The sequence below is a fragment of the Bos taurus genome, chromosome 18, assembly GCF_002263795.3.
Source record: "Bos taurus isolate L1 Dominette 01449 registration number 42190680 breed Hereford chromosome 18, ARS-UCD2.0, whole genome shotgun sequence".
Lineage (NCBI taxonomy): Eukaryota > Metazoa > Chordata > Mammalia > Artiodactyla > Bovidae > Bos > Bos taurus.
In genome coordinates this window covers 4,950,047-4,970,746 of record NC_037345.1, presented here as the reverse complement: position 1 = coordinate 4,970,746, position 20,700 = coordinate 4,950,047, and the positions used below count along the sequence as shown (strand labels likewise).

Sequence of the window (20,700 nt, the reverse complement as noted above, 5' to 3'; positions counted from 1 at the left end):
AGTACAATGATGGACCACAATTGAGACATGATCCGTCAGTATGGAGCTCAAAGTCTAGAAGAGGAGAGAAGCATCAATCGTAAAATCAGACAAAGCATTATAATATTGTAACTGTGATAGGAGTTATAGGAGAGGTATATGGTACCAAGAGAACACAGAACCAGTGGAAGGGGACAGAGAGGAGCTTCCCTAAGAAGCTGAGATCTGAACAACCAGTAGGAGTTAACAATAGGCAAAGGCAAATGGGAAATCATTCCAGATAGAAGGGTCAGCATGTGCAAGAGTCTGGTGGTGTCCATGAGCTGAAGCAAGGCCAGTGTGGTAGGAGCAGGTGAGCAGGTGAGTAGGCAGGCACCACATGAAACAGACAGCTGGAGAGGCAGACAGGAACCAGAACACAGGGCTTACAAGCTCCATTCCTCTTCCTCAAAAAAGCAACGAAAAGCCATCAGGATATCTCAAGGAAAACATGATCATACTTCGAGGTTGAATAAACAACAGGCTGTAGAGGACAATGGGCGGAGCGATGGTTAATTACCACATGGATAATTTGCACAAGTCTGTGATTGCTTAAACTAAGCTAATGTCAGTGGAGATAGGAAGAACCAGATTCGACAAATATTCTGAAGGTAAATTCAATAGAGTTCAGCAGAAGTTTAGATATAGGAGGATCTTGGTTTGGGTTTACTTAGAAATAAACTCTGAGACGAAGACTCAACTTAATGGAATATACAAGGCACACTGGTATGGGGGTGGGGGAGAGAGACAGGGAAGGAAGGCAAGCACTAAAAAGTGAGGTATTAAGCCAGTTACTGTGGGCTTTCCTAGTGGCTCAGCAGGTAAAGACTCTGCCTGCGGTGCAGAAGATGCAGGCAATGGGGGTTCGATCCCTGGGTCAGGCAGATCCCTTGGAGAAGGGCATGGCAACCCACTTTGGTATTTTTGCCTAGAAAATCTCATGGACAGAAGAGCCTGGCGGGCTACAGTCCATGGGGTCACAAGAGTCGGACACGACTTAGCAACCGAGCACACACAGAAGCCAGTTATTATAGTCAGTGACTGGAGTAGGGCTTGGTTCATTCTGAGATCCAGGGAAGAAGCATGCTTCACGATTATCCGGCTCAAGAGGTGAAGAAACTGGTGCCTTTTTTTTTTTTCAGTAGCTCTTCTAGGTCTTTTTTTAAAAAAAAAACTATGTATTTATTTATTAGCTGCACAAAGTCTTCCTTGCTGCACGTGGCCTTTTCCTTTTCTCTACCTGTGCTGATCCAGGCCTACTCTCTAGTTGCGGTTCGAGGGCTTCTATTGTTGCAGAGCACTGGCTCCAGAGCTCAGGCTTCATAGTAGTGGATATTAGGCTTAGTTGTTCCACGGCACGTGGGATCTTCCCGGACCAGAGATCGAACCCACGTCCCTTGCATAGGCAGGCAAATTCTTAACCACTGGACTACCAGGGAAGTCCAAAGCTGGGCTATTGATACACCAAATTCTACCAGTCATTGTTGAAGGCCTAACCCTAACCCATCACTTCATGGGAAATAGATGGGGAAACAGTATCAGACTTTATTTTTGGGGGCTCCAAAATCACTGCAGATGGTGATTGCAGCCATGAACTTAAAAGACTTGCTCCCTAGAAAAAATGTTATGACCAACCTAGACAGCATATTAAAAAGCAGAGACATTACTTTGCCAACAAAGGTCCGTCTGGTCAAGGCTATGGTTTTTCCAGAGGTCATGTATGGATGTGAGAGTTGGACTATGAAGAAAGCTGAGCGCCGAAGAATTGATGCTTTTGAACTCTGGTGTTGGAGAAGACTCTTGAAAGTCCCTTGGACTGCAAGGAGATCCAACCAGTCCATTCTCAAGGAGATCAGTCCTGGGAGTTCATTTGAAGGACTGATGCTAAAGCTGAAACTCCCAATACTTTGGCCACATCATGTGAAGAATTGACTCATTGGAAAAGAGTCTGATGCTGGGAGGGATTGGGGGCAGGAGGAGAAGGGGACGACAGAGGATGAGATGGCTGGATGGCATCACTGACTTGATGGATGTGAGTCTGAGTGAACTCTGGGAGTTGGTGATGGACAGGGAGGCCTGGGGTGCTGCGATTCATGGGGTCGCAAAGAGTCAGACACGTCTGAGCGACTGAACTGAACTGAACTGATGAAGGCCCTTATTTTCTGGCACTTCCTGGCCACCTGCTGTGGGTTTAGAAAAAGTCCTCAGGAACAGAGATGTTAGAATTGGCTCTTAGAAGTGGTCTGGAGCTCACGACAATTGTAGGACCCAAGGGATATATGGGTGGGACCCAGACTGTGTCTGTTGGAGGGGGTAAGGGTGAGAGTCAAAGGCAACTTAGGGAACTTCCCTGGTGGTCCAGTGGCTGGAACTCTGTGCTCACAATGTAAGGGGCCCAGGTTCAATCCCTGGTCAGGGAGCTAGAGCCCACATGCTGCAACTAAGACCCCAAACAGCCAAAAAAAAAAAAGGCAACTTAGATTTCTGAGTTGAGCTGCTGAGATACAAAACATTGGGAAATGTTGCATGCCAGGCACTGCCAGACCCAGGGAAGGCCAACAAACTACAGCCCCTGCCTTCACGGCATCTCCGGTCTAGCAACTGAGCTAGTTCATGAGAACACGGAAGGGTGCTCTCCAGGGAACAGGCACACAGACTCTGCCTGGTCCTAATCTCAAGGGAATTACTGAGGGGACAAATCTGATTAACTGAGTTTGGGTTGGGTGCCAATCCAGAGCAGTCAACAGGGGACTGTTTCCACCTTACTCCTGAGACAGAGTGGAGAGCTAGCCCTAACCTAGGAGGTGGTTATAGAAGCTGCAGGTTTTAGCTTTCTAGGGCTGGTATAATGATGACCATGAACTTGGTGGCTTTAAACAACAGAAATACCTTCTGTCACAGCTCTGGAGGCCAGAAGTTCAAAATCAAGGTACAGTCAGGGCCATGCTTCCCCTGAAGGCTCTAGGAAAGGAGATCCTTTCTGGTCTCTCCAACTTCTCCTGGCTACTGGTGTTCCTTGGCATGTGGTAGCATCACTCAGGCTCCATCTTCAACCTTCTCCTTTCATTTATAAGGACACAAGTCATTGCACTTAGAGTCCATCTTAAGTTCGGGATGGTCTCCTTTTAAGATCCTTAACTTAATTACATCTGCCAAGACTCTATTTCCAGTTAAAGTCACCTTCCCAGGTACTGGTGGGTAGGACTTGGATGTCTTCTTGGGTCTTCCCAAGTGGCTCAGTGGTAAAAGAACATGTCTGACAATGCAATAGGTATGGGTTTGATCCCTGGGTCATAAAGATCCCCTGGAGTAGGAAATGGCAGCCCACTCCAGTATTCTTGCCTGGAAAATCCAGGAGAGGATTTGGTGGGCTATAGTCCATGGGGCCGCAAACAATCGGCCATGACTTAGCAACTGAGCATGCATGCATTCAATTCAGTACAGAGGGCTAAAATCAGTATTTGTTCACAACAGGTTAGGAGTTCTAGCAAATCTTCAGTTTATCACCTGGTCTGATGTTAAGCCATATGGATTTATAGTCAGAAAAAAAATGTAGGTGATTTCCCATAACGCTTTTATGAGCTCTATGGGATGTAGCAGATTTAGAAGAAAAACCTAGGATGGTGGAAGGAGATGAAATGAGCCCAGAGCAGAATCTGTTCATAAACTAAAAAAGAAATGCAAATGAATTAAGAAGGTAGAACAAAACAATCAGAAGAGAAACTTCAAGTTTCCTGTACAAAATAAGTCAAAAAGAGAAGAAGTTGAAACAGGGGTACCATTGACAATCATGATGAAATAAGGGATAAAAGCTCAAAGATATAAAATGCAAAATGAGGAAAACTACAGTCAAGGGAATATCAAACCAAGGCTACATCTATACAATGAAAATTTATGAACTTGAATATGAGACCTTTAAAAGGATCTTTAAATTGCTTCAGGAAATATTTCTTCTTCCAGTCATTCCTAGTGGAATCTCTGACATGAAAACTACTGCCTACATCAAAAACATGTCCACCACATACTGGCCATCTCTAACAAACACATGAAAAGATGCTCAACATCACTCATTATCAGAGAAATGCAAATCAAAACCACAATGAGGTACCATCTCACACCAGTCAGAATGGCGCAATCCAAAAGTCTATAGACAATAAATGCTGGAGAGGGTGCGGAGAAAAGGGAACCCTCTTACACTGTTGGTGGGAATGCAAACTAGTACAGCCACTATAGAGAACAGTGTGGAGATTCCTTAAAAAACTGGGAATAAAACTGCCATACGACCCAGCAATCCCACTGCTGGGCATACACACTGAGGAAACCAGAATTGAAAGAGACACGTGTACCCCAATGTTCATCGCAGCACTGTTCACAATAGTTAGACATGGAAGCAACCTAGATGTCCATCTGCAGATGAATGAATAAGAAAGCTGTGGTACATGTACACAATGGAGTATTACTCAGCCATTAAAAAGAACACATTTGAATCAGTTCTAATGAGGTGGATGAAACTGGAGCCTATTATACAGAGTGAAGTAAGTCAGAAAGAAAAACACCAATATAGTATATTAATGCATATATATGGAATTTAGAAAGATGGTAATGATGACCCTATATGCGAGACAGCAAAAGAGACACAGATATAAAGAACAGACTTTTGGACTCAGTGGGAGAAGGCGAGGGTGGGATGATTTGAGAAAATAGCACTGGGACATGTATATTACCATATGAGAAATAGATGACCAGTCCAAGTTAGATGCATGAAACAGGGCACTCAAAGCCGGTGCTCTGGGACAACCTGAGGGATGGGATGTGGAGGGAGGTGGGAGGGGGGTTCAGGATGGGGGACACATGTGCACCTGTGGCTGATTCATGTCAATGTATGGCAAAAGCCACCACTTGTAGGGCAAAAGCCACCAATATTGTAATTAGCCTCCAATTAAAATAAATTAATTCATTTTTAAAACTCAGAAACTATTTTAAAAAAAGTTCTGGCCATCTAACCTTTAAACTCTAACTTCCTGGGCTTACTCCTCAGCATGCATGTGGGCCAAAATAGGTCCTGAACATCTATCATCTTCTGTCATGGTTCAAATTCTTTGGAAAATGTAATGCACTTAGCTCAGCTACTTAAGTTGTTATTGTTCAGTTGTTAAGTCCTGTCCAACTCCCAAGGACTGCAGCACACCAGGCTCCTCTGTCCTCCACAATCTCCTGGAGTTTGCTCAAACTCATGTCCATTGAGTCAGTGATGCCATCCAACCATCTCATCCTCTGTCATCCCCTTCTCCTCCTGCCCTCCATCTTTCTCAGCATCAGGGTCTTTTCTAATTGGTTGGCTCTTTGCATCAGGTGGCCAAAGTATTGGAGCTTTCAGCTTCAGCATCGGTCCTTCCAGTGAATATTCAGGGTTGATTTCCTTCAGAATTGTCTGGTTTGATCTCCTTGATATGCAAGGGACTCTCAAGAGTCTTCTCCAGTACCACAATTTAAAAGCATCAATTCTTTGTGTTCAGCCTTCTTTTTTGGTACAACTCTTACATCTGTACGACTTTGTTGGCAAAGTGATATCTCTGCTTTTTAATTCCTATCTAGGTCATCTGTTTAAATAGACCACATGAGTCACAGATTTCATGCATTCTTGGTGATAGCCAATTCTTTGCAACAGCATGGACTATAGTCCGCCAGGCTCCTCTGTCCATGGGATTTCCCAGGCAAGACTACTACAGTGAGTTGCTGTTTTCTTCTACAAAGTCATGGATTCTTGGCTATCAAATTAGATGCTACCTTTGGGTTGACCATGGATCCCTGGTCCATTCACCAGAGGCCAGGGGAAGTCAGACTGAGGGGTTGCATGGTCTGTGGATCTGTTATATATATGTGTGCTCAGTCGCTCAGTCATGTCCAACTCTTTATGGCCCCATGGACTGTAGCCCTCCAGGCTCCTCTGTCCATGGAATTTTCCAGGCAAGAATGCTAGAGTTGTTGCCATTTCCTTCTCCAGAGGATCCTCCTGATCTAGGGATAGAATCCACATCTCTTGTGTCTCCTGTATTGGCAGACAATTCTTTACCATTGTGTCACCTGGGAAGCCTAGAGAGAGCGAGAGAGAGAGAGAGAGAGAGAGAGAAGGGTATGCAAAGGGGTGTGATGAAGCAGTGTCTGTGCTACGTAAATAGGGCTGGTTGGAGGAGTGGGCATAGAGGATTTGAGTCTTAAGTCTGAGGGGTGTGCAACAATGGAATGGCAGACAGAGCTGTCCAAGTGGTGATGAGGGGGCAGTCAAGATTTCTGAATGGAGGACTTCCATGGCGGTCCAGTGGTTAAGACTCCTCACTCCCACTGCAGGGGGCATAGGTCCGACCCCAGGTCCCTGGTTGGGGAATTTCCACGTGCTGCACGGTGCACCAGAAACAAAGATTTCTGAATGGAGTCTAGACACAGACCCCAGGAGGGACCCTAGGGGCTGATCACTCCAGCAGTTGTATCAAAACTCCGTGCTAGTCTCAGATAGGAAACCAGCTGGCAACAAGAAAAAGAAATTACGTTTAATCGTCTCATCTGAAGGGTGGAGGAATGTTGCGCCATCTCAGTTCCTTACCCGGAAAGCTGGCACCGTGAAAGGACTTGTCGTACGAGCAAGGATGCCAGCACTCTCATTTATTAATTGGTATGCTCCACTTTAATTAAAATCATCATAGCTAATCATTCATTTCAATGTGTGCTGCAGCAGCTGAATAAACTGGAGGACATGACAAAGGGGAAAATAAACTCTGCTCTGTCCCAATGTTTTCAGCTTTGCTCTCCCTTTCCCATGTAGTGATTCAAGGGAAAGGTTAACATAACCCTTCTATTCTTGCCTCTGTCCCTAGAAAGTGAGCCTTATGTTGAGTAAGTGAGTATAGCAGAATATGAGCTGTGAAATTCATACATGTGTATTCGGATGTTGGCTCTGTGACCATGGGCTAATATTTAACTTCTCTGATTCTCAAATTTTCATGTCTAAAAATGGGAATACTACTACTACTCACTGCAGAGATTCGGTGGAGGGTTAAATGAAATAATCAAAATGAAGGGCCAGGTTTATAATTGTTGTTCAGTCGCTCCATGGTACCGACTCTTTGTGACCCGTGGACTGCAGCACGCCAGGCTTCTCTGTCTTTCACCATCTCCCAGAGTTTGCTCAAACTCAAGGTTTATAACAGGTGCTCAATAAGTAATAGTCCCCATCATCACCACCATCATCTCATTCACCTGGGTAGCGTCTCCTTATCCGTCAGCCTGGCTCAGCCACCGCCTCCTCAGGGACGGCTTCTCTGAGTCCCTCCTCCCTCTGTGTGTTCTTTCCCATCACGTGACTGTACTTGAGTCTGCCGTTTACTCGGGTGCCCCACTGGTGTTCACAGTTAAGCAACTGTTGTTTAGGATTGAAATGAAAATAGTATTTTTCTAGTACTTAGTATATTTTCAAATGGCTACCAAGTTAGGAGGACATAAACACTTGTTAAATCATTCACATATACTAACATAACAAACCAAATTATTAGGTGTTTTCCTTTGGCCTAGATATACTGTGAAAAAAATGACTGAGATGCCAAGGGTACTCACTGTGAACCAAGAAAATTCATGAACTTCTGGTGTAGGAAAAATGATATTCAGAACTAGAGAAATAGCAATGCTTATTATTACCATTATAATGTCCTAGTTATAATAATACCATAATTACCAGCTAACAGTAACACTGTTACTATTTCCTAGGCATTATTCTAAGCATTTGGGTGTGCTTTAAGTAAGAAGGTCACATGCACTAACTCTTTTTTTTTTTTTTAGGTAGAAGTGAATTTTATTCATAATTTTATTATAAAATTCTTATTGAATAACATTAGAACACAAATTTTTCTAAAATGGAAACACTTTACTGATTTTTCACACTCTTAAGTAATACATTATCATTTTTATTTTATTTTTCTTAAATTTTATTTTTAAACTTTACAATATTGTATTGGTTCTGCCATACAGGCATACACGTGTTCCCCATCCTGAACCCTCCTCCCTCCTCCCTCCACATGTACTAACTCTTAATCCCATCAACAGACCTAAAGTAAAGAGTTTCTCCCACATTAGAGAGGAGGAAACTAAGAACTGTAGAGGATGAGTAACTTGCTAAAGGTCACTGAATGGATGGATGCCTTAGCTGGGATTCAAATCTAGGCATCCTGACTCCCCACTCAGACTTAACCACCTGCTTACCAAGGCCACAGGGATGCAAAGAAAAGAGTTGAGATGCCTGGATGGCAGAATGCACAGATTTTAGGGACTGGAGACAATAAGTATTTGGGGGTGTCCATCCAGCCCACTTTCTTCAGGAATGCTCCCACCCAGACCCACCTGACTCAGGGGCCTTTGGGAAACACGTGCAACTGTGGCCCCAGCTCTGAGCCTTGCCCTTGAACATGTCCACAGGTTCCTGGAAACCTGCCAGGTGAGCCGAACAGGGCCAAGTGGAGTCCCCTCTAAAGAATTAGGGGCTGGAGCACTGAGTTTCTGTTGCTTTTCTCTGTCTGTATCAATAACTCAGGAAGATGGTTATCATCATAAGAATGGCAGGATGCAGAAGTCAAGATGCACCTCCTCTTGCTTTCGAGGTAGAGGTTTGCCCCTGATGACTTTTTAATTGGAGGATAATTGCTTTACAATATTGTGTTAATTCTGCTGTACACGAAGGAGTCAGCTCTATGGACATATATATCCCCTCCCCGTTGGACTTTCCCCCCACCACTACCCCATTGCACCCGTCTAGGTCATCACAGAGCACCAAACTGAACGCCCTAAGCTGTACAGCAGCATCCCACTATCTGTTTTACACATCAGCTCGGCTCTGTTCAGTTGCTCAGCTGTGTCCGACTCTGCGACCCCACGGACTGTGGCACGCCAGGCCTCCCTGTCCGTCACCAATTCCCAGGGCATACTCAAACTCATGTCCATTGAGTCGGTGATGCCATCCAACCATCCCATCCTCTGTCGTCCCCTTCTCCGCCCGCCTTCAATCTTTCCCAGCATCAGGGTCCTTTCCAATGAGTCAGTTCTTCGCACGAGGTGGCCCAAGTACTGGAGCTTCAGTTATACACAGGGTAGTGTATATATGTGAATCCTCCCCGTCCCACCCTCTCAATTCATCCCACCCTCCCCGTCCACCACCCACGTCCCTTCTCTAAGTCTGTGTCTCTAAACCCGGCCTGGAAATAGATTCATCTGTACCATTTTTCTAGATTCTACATATATACCTTAATAAACAGTATTTGTTTTTCTGACATGCTTCACTCTGTATGACCGACTCTAGGTCCATCCACATCGCTCCTTGAGGTTGATTTGTTCAGTGGTTCTGCAGAGTTTGTGAGATCAGTGCTCTGCCAATAGTTTCTTTGAGTCAAACTTCCTAAATGTCTGGCCATTGTAACAGGATATTTAACTAGAACCCTGAACATAAATGTCATGAAATAAACCACTAAAAAGGGGGTGGGCAATACCCCCATCACTGCGGTGCTGGTGGTGGTTGAGTCACTCAGTCATGTCCGGGTCTTTTTGACCCTGTGGACTGTAGCCTGCCAGGCTCCTCTGTCCGTGGGATTATCCCGGCAAGAATACTGGAGTGGGTCGCCATTTCCTCCTCCAGGGGATCTTCTTGACCCAGGGATTGAACCCGCGTGTCTCCTGCCTTGCAGGCAGATTCTTTCCTGACTGAGCCAGTTGGGTGGCCATGCATGTCACTCAGAGTGAGGACTTAGGTTGGGTCATCTCCACTTAGAAACTAGGCAGGTCTGTGGTGTTTGTATAAACAAACAGTTCGGAAAGTTCTGCACTACCAGAGGTCAACCAGACTGTAAATACATATTTGCAAATTCCTCTATAATTGTTCGGAAACCATGTAGGCCTCTTCCTGCAGGGCTGGTTATAGAATGTTAACGGGTTAACTCACTCAACATCTGCTTTCGAGGCTGCAGCCAGATTTGCACCATTTCAACATTTACGGGCATAAAGCTGCAGATTGAATGTTTTCCTCCTCCAGCTCTCAGAAAATCAGAATTCATCAGCAATGGACAGTGGCATGGCTGACTAAATGGATTCAGCGTGTGGGCACCGTATTTTCAGCTAGAACACAGGACCCCCTTGGTCCCCAATCTGGTCCAGGATGGCTAACACCTTAATTAAGGAAAGAAATCTCTGCTAACTCTAAAATTTGACATACGATGATGCCCCTGTACGAAGTAATAGATTTCAAGGCGTGTGATTCAGAATATATGTCTCTCTGACCTCTGATTTGAGGGTTGTCCTTGAAATGCGTGTTTTTCTGCTATCATATTAAGGCAGATAATCTGCCCTGAATGTCGGCTTCTCATATTCTTTGAGCTATTTTGGATCATGACTGTCAAACCCCACCAACACCCAAAGTCGTCTTGTGCATGTCCCAGGAACCGTATGTTAAATGTCAGATCATCCTGAATTCTAATTACTGACAACACCTCAAGTTTGGGTGAATATCCATCCAACCATTTTCAAGAGTTATGGTGTATTATTCAGGCTATAGGTCTGCTGTAACAAAATGACCCCAATTACAGTGGCAGCAGTGACAGAGCTTTCTTTTTCTCCCATGTAACCGTCCCAAAGGAATAGCCCAGGATGGCAGGTTGCTTTGCTCCACAGTCTTTCAGAGATCCAAGGTCTTACATCTTTTAGCTCTGACTTTCCTGCAGGAATTGTAAAGTCAAGGCTGGGTTGCAGATAAAGCATGGAAAGGGCAATCGAGGGAGTTTGGTTTATCTCTTAAATTGAAATTGGAGATGACCAGCAAGAACGATTTCACATCCCATTGGCCTAAATTCAATTTCAGAGCTACATTTAACTGCACTGGATCTTAGTCAATGCCTGGGGAGCTATGGGCTCAGCTTCAACTCTATAGCCAAGGAGAAGGAGGGTGTGTTCTGATGGCTGGTCAGGAGTTTCTGACACGTAACAACAGAGAGAGAGAGGTTACCTCGTACAAATAAGATCAATGCCACATGGTCATACATTCAACAAATATTTTTAAAATATTGATTTTATCTGTCTGTGCTGGGTCTTAGTTGCAGCATATGGGATCTCGTTCTCTGCCCAGGGATTGAACTCGGGCCCCCTGCTCTGGGAGCTCAGAGTCTTAGCCACCGGACCACTTTTCTTACACATGTAAGAAAAGTATTGTTACACATATTGGGGGTGAAACTATGCAATAGTATAAACACATTTTTCTACTTTTTAAAGACTTTTGCTTTTTCAGACAGTAGAGGACAACTGGGGAAAAGGCAAGGTTTTTTACCTTCAAGTTGCAGTAAAAATATTCACACCTGTCAAATTCCAACAGCTGGTCGAATCACTGTTCCGTGGCTAAGCCCACAAGAACACTGCTCAGAGAGTCATTTGGGTGTTGGTCTCATAAATCATAACTTGCTCAGAGCATGTTTCTGAGGCTTCAGGAAGGACTCTTCAGAGGGTGGAATCAAATCGCTGAGATTAAAATCAACCTCAAAGGAGGGTTTTTCCCCCAAAATCACTAAGGCGATAAACACGGCACATCTTGCAGTCAGTCCCCGGATGCAGTACGTCACACCATCTTCAGGGTCCGTGTACTCAAAGCAGTGAACAATAACACGACGACCGCAGCGTGTCACGTGACTCTGATGGTAAACACGGGGACGCAGGAAGTACTCCAGAGGCACCAGGAACACGTTCTTAACTTCATCCGGGTTAGGTCTGGCCTCAAAGTTGGAGTCTATAAATCCTACAACCGGCGTTATCCACATATCCTTCTGAAAGCAGAACACGAAGACACTGAGATGTGAGCGATACAGTTTAAAAAATAAAAAAGTATGTCTAAACGCATGCTAAGCTAAGCTAAGCCACTTCAGTTGTGTCCGACTCTGTACGACCCCATAGACAGCAGCCCACCAGGCTCCCCGTCCCTGGGATTCTCCAGGCAAGAACACTGGAGTGGGTTGCCATTTCCTTCTCCAATGCATGAAACTGAAAAGTGAAAGTGAAGTCGCTCAGTCGTGTCTGACTCTTTGCGACCCCATGGACTGCAGCCTACCAGGCTCCTCTGCCCATGGGATTTTCCACACAAGAGTACTGGAGTGGGGTGCCACTGCCTTCTCCCAAACGCATGCTACTTCAGCATAAACTAAGCTCACAGGCCAAAGCAGTCTGTTACATAAAACTTCTTCTATAAGTAAACTTTATGTCCCTTAAATGGAGGCGTGGGCTTCCCTGGCTCAGTGGTAAAGAATCCGCCTGCCAATACAGATTGGAGACAGGAGACGTGGGTTCGATCCCTGGGTCGAGAAGGTCCCCTGGAGAAGGAAATGGCAACCTACTCCAGTATTCCTGCCTGGAGAATCTCATGGACAGAGGAGCCTAGGAGGCTAGCTGGCGGGGAGATTTCTATTTATAACCACCACTGTTCTGAAATGAACGCAGGGTGCTGTTCCGTGAAAGATTCTACCTGGAGTCTTGCAGGGGAGGCCTGCGGTTTAGTGTAAGAGCTGATGGGGGAGGCATGACCTTGAATGAGAAAGGGAGACGAATTGGGGAATTCCTGAGAGAAAGTGAGTGGGGAAATCCAGGGAGACACTGTGGGGCTGGGCTCCTACAGGAGGACCAATATGCCTGTGGGAGGTCTTGAGGGAGGGCAGCTAATGCGTGTTGAAGAGCAGTGTTGACTCAGATGGTTAACTGAATTAATGACGCAAGTCAACATCTGGACCGGGAGCGGAGGAGGGGAGCGCGGGCTCGAGACGTCTGTAAGGTGGGACGTCTGGGGTCGTAAGCTGCCCCGAAGCCCGGACCCAGCAGCAGCCCTCACTGTGCTCGGCCTGCCTGACAGCCTCTTCTGTCACAAGGTCCCCTCAAGCAGCCGCTGAGATGAAGGCTCAGATGCCAGGGGTTTCTTAAGGAAGAGCTCGAGGACAAAGGATTGAGGGCGGGAGCAGGGAAGCCAAGAAGGGATGCTGCGGGCAGCTCCAGCGTATAAAGTGTACCTCGGTCTGTCCCGGGAGATGATGAGGGAGCTGGGCTTTCATCCCCGGCCTCTGCCTGGCCAGGAGTAAATCAAGACAGTGCTGACCCATGGGGGCGGGGCGCGGCTCCAGGAGCCTGAGGGCAGGAGTATGGAGAGAGAACCAGAGTGTGTGTGTGTGTCTGTGTGTGTCAGAAACACATCCTAAGAGGACTGTTACCGCGTATATACAGAATCGAGAAAAGTGGCACTGATGGATGAACCTACGTGCAGGAAGGGAATGGAGCCGCAGACACAGAGAGCGGCCTCGTGGACACAGAGGGGCAAGGAGAGGGCGGGCGAGGCAGAAAGCAGCATCGCCGTTTGCACACTCCCCTGTGTCAGACAGACGGCTGGCGAGGAGCTGCCGTGTGATACGCGGAGGCCAGCCTGGCGCTCTGCGGTGACCTAGACGGGTGGCACAGGGGAAGGGAGGGAGGCTCCAGAGGGAGGTGATACATGTATAATTACTGCTGATCTGCATTGTTGTATGGTGGAAACCCACACTACACTGTAAAGCAAATTTCCTCCAATTAAGAAATAAATTAAAAAAAAAAAAGCATCTGGACAGAGCTTGGAGTGTCGCTCACCGTGCATCCGTGGCTGCTCTCTCCATTCAAACCCCACAGCCTGTGGGCCCCTCGTCTAGAATCCATCAGCCTCCCCCAGGTTCTTCATAACAACCTGCTCCTGAAGAAGCTTTACCAATGGAAACTGGATCAGAAAAAAACTTGCCCATGGCCACACCTGGCTCCCACTTGGCAGAAGCCAGGATTCTACCCTAGGCCTGCTGCCCATATGCTGGAGTCGAGTGCTCAAGTTCTATCAAAATGCTGGTCACCAAATCTCCAAGTTGGCACACCAGTAAGCAGCCCGGAGACCACGAGGCAGCATCCCCAGCTGTGGCTCAGGCCTTCCAGAGGTCTCAGGGCCATGCCTATTAGGCAGGTGCCTGGGCAGGAACTTTGTATGGCCAGTGCCAGCCCTTGAACTGGCATGTCAGAGTCTAAGGAAATTAGTGCAGGAAAGAAAAAGAATCAAAGCAAAGCCTCAAAGGGAGATCAGGGTTTAAGACTGAATGTTCTAGATAGGGAGTCAGGCATGCTCAACAGGGTTCAAGCTCAGCAAAGTAAGAGAGACTGTGGAAACTTGTGGCTGAAGCAGCAACTCTGCACATCCCATGTCTAAAAACACAGGTGTCTGAAATGGCAGGAAAAAGGTAGTATGTGGCAGACATCCCAGGACCCATAAAAGCCTGGATTTTGCCCATTTGCTGAGTTGAAATCCCACAGAGACTGGCTTCTGCTCTGAAAATAGGATGAGCCAGGCTTTAGAGCTCCTGGAAGAAACTGCAGACTATTAGAAACAGCCTTGGAAGTCAGGACACACCACTGAAATGTTACAGGAATCGGGCCTTCAGGAAGCGAACAAAAGGATGGAGACTGGGAGTTACGGGCCACGCGTAGAGAAAAAGGGGAACTGTCCCTCGAGGCCTTTGCAGAGAGAAGCTCATACATGTATGATACAGTGACATGTATGAAGGTCGGTTGGGGGCTGGAAGGCCTGGGAGTGTTAACACCAGGCATGGGGAAAAGCCAGTGACACCCCAAAACATCTCCAGGCATTGCCCTGTGTGTGTTCCCCAAGAGAGAAAATCACCCCCAGTCAAGAATTAGAATTCTGACTGAATTAGAATAGGCTTCTAGGCATTAAATAAATGGCACTTTTGAACCATATTTAAAAGATTTGCAAAGTCCAAAAAACAAAACAACCCTCACTGGCACTTCTAAATACAGTACATCCTCCTTGAAAGCCTTTCTTCATTCTAATTTCTCGGTGGTGTGATTGGCATTATAGCAGGAGCAGGTCATTTGAACACACACACACACCTGTGAGGACTGTTGTATGCGATCCCCTTACGGGTGAACTCAGCAGCTCTGGGGACCTTGGAAATGGACTTACTCTCATCTGGGGAACCTATAACCATTATGTGTTTTGTCAAGAGAGTTCTAAAATAAATCTCTAAGATGTCCCAGGAGATTTGCAGCTATCCCCTGAAAAGGGCTCCCATTAGAAAACACAGAGGAAGTAACTGGCATACGTCCTGTCTTAATCCAATGTTCCTTTTCTGTCTCGTTTCTTTCTCACTGAGGGCACATTTATGGAATGGCCTTTAGCTTCTTCCAAGCTAAATCTCCTGGGAGTGGTGACCTCTCTATTCTTAAAATTGAGCCAATTAAGACAGATGTCAGCATCATTGATCGTCACAAAGGGCATTCTGGCTTTCTAATTTTTAGGCATCAGTGGAATTCTTCCTTTGACATAAAAATTCACATGAAAGCCCAATACTATTTAAAAAAAAAATTATACCTATTCTGATAGGTGATGAGTGAAGTTCACCTCTGGGGGATTATTCTTCCCCCAAGCCTGTAACCTTTGCTTAACCAGGAGAATAGTATCAGATAAACCCAAATTGAGGAGCGTGCAAAGAACACACCTGACCTGTGCCCCTCACAAGTGTCAAGGCCATGAGAACAGGGCAGTCTAAGAAACTGGCCCAGACCAGAGACTGAGCAGACAGGCAACCAAGCACAACATGGTGTCCTGCGTGGGATCCCGGACAGAAAGGGGGACATCAGTAGAAAAACTAGTGAAAGGCAAGTAAAGCGTGGAGTTCAGTGATGGTAAAGTGCTGACACTGATTTCTTAGTGTCACAAATGTACCACAGTGATGTCCGATGTCAGTAACAGGGGGACCTGAGCACGGCTACGTGAGAACTCTCTGTGAAATCGGTAACCATTCCAAAATTACAAGTATACATGGAAAATTTTAGACCAGTCAAATAATTCTGTTATGCAACTTTAAATTCACCCTATTTACTCCTTCTGCCCTCCTCCAGGGATCTTCCCGACGTGGGTTTGACCCCTGGGTTGGGAAGATCCCCTGGAGGAGAGCATGGCAACCCATTCCAGTATTCTGGCCCGGAGAATCCCACGCACAGAGGAGCCTGGCAGGCTACAGTCCACGGGGTCACCAAGAATCGGACACGACTGAAGTGCCTTAGCAGGGCACATCACTCCTTCTCCAGTCACTTAGTGTAACAGTGAGAGTGTTGTGATCAGCTCGTAGGAAATGAGGTCCAGCTCTGTCAGTCCCAGGACCCCTTTCGTTGTTATGTTTGTTTGTTTCGTATATACTATCAAATCCTGCTTCAAACAGAAATGCAGTTACAAGTAGTGACTGTTTCTAAACAGCTTCCCTAGATCTCAGGATATTGCTCAATCTATGTGATATGGAGAAGCCTGGTTCCATGGTATGTGCAAAAATGAGTACCTTCAGTGGCCTCCAAGGGGCTAAAATTTGGTATGTGGCATGCTCAAGCGTGTGTTATTTTTTTCAAAAGAATTCTCAAAAATAAACCCATCTAGAGAAAACTGTGAACTGAATGTCAACGAAAGAACACTGAGGCATCTACAGGGTTCCACAGCACCCAGTCTGAAAACCGCTGATGGTGTTCAGCCCTTTCATTTCTGGATGGGGAAGGAGGGGCCCAGATAGGAAGTGGGGGTTGCCCAAGGCCTCTTAGCCCAGTGGGGGCAAAGTCCACACATGAGCCAGAGTCTCTTGACTCTGTACCGCATGCTTGAGGGTCGTGGGATCCTGAAGATAGTCTACCTACTGCGAGCTCACGCGAGTCTAAGCCAGACAGCTCCACCCCCAGCCTTACATCAAACGGCAGTGGCATCAGGCAGCAGACCACCTCCACTTGATGAGGACGCAGCCCCACTTCCTCCTGGGCTTCCCGGAGAGCCGTGGCCACGTCGTCCACGTCCGTAGGTTCGCACTTACCTCCAGGAAAGCAGACCTCTCCGGGTGACCTTCTCAGCTGGATATGGAAGGAACAGAGCCGCCGTGTGGGATTCCAAGTTTGGTACCACTCATTCATTCAACAAGTATGTGCTGAATTTCTGTCTTGTGCCAGAGACCATTCCCATACTTGTGGCAACCAGTAGGGAATAAGACCAGACAGAAAAGTTTTTCTTTTTTTTAAACTTGAGTCCTTTAAAAAATTGAACTAGGAGAATTACCCTCACTTCTGATTTTTCTCTCCTTGCCCTCCAAAGATAGCATACACACACACAGATTTACACTGATGGAGAAAAAAGGCAGAACAAAAGGATAATGTAAAGGCCAGCATTCTGAATGGATAACCTTTATCGAGTGCTTATGGGTCTGGGCACAATGCTTCAGATGGATTTCTTGTCAATGAGTCTGAACAATTCTATAAGCAACTATTTTTTAAAATATTTTTTAAAATTGAGATGAAATGTTATTCCTTAAAAAACTTAATATATTTTTTAAAGTACAGTTGATCTACAATGTTGTGTTAGTTTCTGGTATACAGCAAAGTGATCTGGATACACACATATACACACTATACCTAGGGTGGGATTAATCTAAAACAGTGGCTCTTGGTGGGGGCAGTTTTATGCCCCCCATCCCTGGTGGGCTGCCGTCTCTGGGGTTGCACAGAGTCGGACACGACTGAAGCGACTTAGCAGCAGCATCCCTGCCAAGAGAGCAGGCGATATCTGGAGACATATGTGGCTGTCACAAACTGTGTGTGTGGTCTGTGTGTGTGTGTGTGTTACTGGCTTCTAGTGGAAAGAGGCCAGGGATGTTGTTAAATGTCCCATAATGTACGGGGTAACTCTCACAACAAAGAATTATCCAGCCCGAATGGTGATGGCTGGATAAGAAACCCTGGCATAAAAGTATTTTAAATTACTTGCTAGCTCAATTGCTTATTTTACTTTCCAAAACTTCTCCGTAAAAAGCCACATGATTCTGTGGCTTCATGTACCCCTTGAACATCACAACTTTGAAAGCCCAACTGAGAATCTGGAACCTCAAACTATGTGCCAGTGACCACATTTCATGGGGTTTTCAAACATCCTGAGACCTTAAGGTCAGGAACCTTTCCGTCACTTACCTTCTCTGACCGGAGGGTGAACAACAGGTAAAGTTTCCCATCTTTAGCCAACAAAGGTAGAAGGATCGAACATTTGTTAGATGAACAGTGAGAATATTCGGTCCCACAGTCATGCTTTTTTAAGCGGGCCTTAGCGTCATCTATCAAACTGTTTCTAAAATGGAAACAAACCACACAGTTTAGTAACCTGGGTTATGATAAAAAGCTCCTCAACTGCATGATGTTTCTGCTTTGCTATGTGTCCTGCTGCTACTGCTGCTAAGTCGCTTCAGTCGTGTCTGACTCTGTGCGACCCCAGAGACGGAAGCCCACCAGGCTCCCCCATCCCTGGGATTCTCCAGGCAAGAACACTGGAGTGGGTTGCCATTTCCTTCTCCAATGCATGAAACTGAAAAGTGAAAGGGAAGTCGCTCAGTCGTGTCCGACTCTTAGCGACCCCATGGACTAGAGCCTACCAGGCTCCTCCATCCATGGGATTTTCCAGGCAAGAGGACTGGAGTGGGGTGCCGTTGCCTTCTCCGACTTTTTAATAATATGACAGCAATAATAATACCCAAATCATGTGACTTTTGGTAAGATAAAATGAGGCAAAAATTACTAAGAACACAGTTTAGTGCCTGAGTTCACTTTAAAATCTAAATTAATTTTGAATGATGATAAAATATTCTTTCAACTGTGCAACAGTTCAGTGCTGAAACCCACAGTAATACTCAGGAAGACAGATTTGCAGAGCAAGTTCATTGTTACAAAGGTTACACCATCGTAAGGTTAAGGGCTTTCTCTTAACCTGGCCCTCACGTCACATTATCAAACCCTTGTCTTCAAATACCTTATAACACGGGTTCCCAAACTTATGCAGCAACAGAGTCACCCAGAGGGCATGTTACAACAAAGACTGTTGGGTCCACTTGTGACTTAGTAAAATCCAAGTATTTAGGCTTTAACCACACATTGTTCTCTGAATTCATAACTATGGGTTAAGGCAGTTTTGTGTAAGGGGCAAAAGCTGGTGTTTAAGTAAGCCAGACTGGTTTCAAAGTGTTAGGACTGACCTCTCTAAGCCCCCCTTTCCTGATGTGTGACATGTTGAGGATGTTTGTAAGGATTAAATGATCCAGTTCTGTGGCTGCCATTTAAATGTCTCAGTCCTTAGATGCCCCACTCCAGTACTCTTGCCTGGAAAATCCCATGGATGGAGGAGCCTGGTAGGCTCTAGTCCATGGGGTCGCTAGGAGTCGGACATGCCTGAGTGACTTCCCTTTCACTTTTCACTTTCATGCACTGGAGAAGGAAATGGCAACCCACTCCAGTGTTCTTGCCTGGAGAATCCGAGGGACAGGGAGCCTGGTGGGCTTCCGTCTCTGGGGTCGCACAGAGTTGGACACGACTGAAGCGACTTAGCAGCAGCAGCAGTCCTTAGATGCATAGTTGCTTGCCAGAGATGTGTGCTATTTCTTGCCTCTTTCTAGGAGGTAGGATGCTCAATAATGTAGTTAGGAAACTGCAGTGGGTGTTGAAAGTGCCCCAATGGCCTGAAGAGTCACAGGAATGCTGGCACTGGAGGGGACTCCAGAGCACATCCTAGTGCACACAGGCCGGGGTCCAGAAAAGGAAACTAGAACTTCCGACCAGCAATGTGAGGGACTGCTTAAAAGTGTGGTGCCCAGAGCTGACCACAGGGACCAGCAGAAGCAACAGTCTGCAAAACCGTCCACGTAAGGAGCTGGTGCTCGGAGTAATCGCCAGGTAAACACTACTGTCGGTACATTCTGTACTACATTCTGGGTGGGCTCATCGCACCTTCTGTCCATGCTTTTCTCATTAAGGTGAAAACACGATCACGTTCCAGGCTCAGAGAGTTTGTGTAACTGAGGCTGGAAGTAGCCTGGGGACCTTGAACCGGGCGCTGCCTGGTGCGGGCTCGCTGTTCGACGGCTGAGGCTCGGCGAGCGGAAGAGGGAAGGCCTCGGGGGCTGTGCGCCCCCCAAGTGTGCAAACCCGGCTCCGTCTTTGGCGGGGGAAGGCGCGAAGGCCCGGGGATCCTGCGAGCTGCCAAAGGAGGTGAGCGTCCGGAGCGTGGGGCTCCGGAAGGAGGACAGGCGGGACCCGCAACAAGTAGCCAGAAGGCCCCGGCCACCCACGGCCCGCAACCTGTCCGGCCGCGCAGTGATCAAGGCAGGGCCAGGCCCGGCTCGGGGTGCCAGAGGTCGGGGAGGCCTTACCTGCCAGGTTCCTGGGGAGGGCCGGGTCGCGACATCGTCCCGGGAAAAGTTCGCTTCTTGCCAGCAACGCTTCCCAGGGAACTCTGCCGGACGAGCATGCGCAGAGCAGCTCCGGGCCTGGGGCGGGGAGAGAGGCGGGGCCCGGATCTGGGGGCGGGGCCTGGCTTAGGTCGCAGGGCGGGACCGAGAGCCGAGGCTGAAGATCGGGGCGGGGCGGGGCTAGTGGGGCGGGGCGAGGCGTGGGGGGCAGGGCTAGTGGGGGCTTAAGGCCCCGCCTTCCTGGTCGCGCAGAGCTTCTTCCTGCTTTCCCTCAAAGGCAAGAGCTAAAGGAAGAATTCTGAAATTGACAATTGTTGAAAATGGGGAAAGGGCAGTGCTGGTG

At 46.9% G+C, this 20,700-nt stretch overlaps 1 protein-coding gene across 2 annotated transcripts; it reads right to left on the bottom strand.

Moving 5' to 3' along the window:
- Positions 1-7,832: 7,832 nt before the first annotated feature.
- Positions 7,833-20,403, bottom strand: NUDT7 (nudix hydrolase 7). Of its 2 annotated transcripts, NM_001109788.1 has the most exons (4): positions 20,319-20,400; positions 18,097-18,250; positions 16,831-16,989; positions 7,833-11,858 (listed from the first exon to the last, which is right to left on the bottom strand). In NM_001109788.1, exons 1-4 carry the CDS (start codon positions 20,351-20,353, stop codon positions 11,490-11,492), a joined length of 717 nt encoding a protein of 238 aa, NP_001103258.1. In that variant the 5' UTR covers positions 20,354-20,400; the 3' UTR covers positions 7,833-11,489. The 2 variants fall into 2 exon arrangements, with proteins under 2 accessions (NP_001103258.1, XP_005218442.2); XM_005218385.5 differs by lacking the exon at positions 16,831-16,989 and having other exon boundaries at positions 20,319-20,403.
- Between the last annotated feature and the right edge of the window lie 297 nt (positions 20,404-20,700).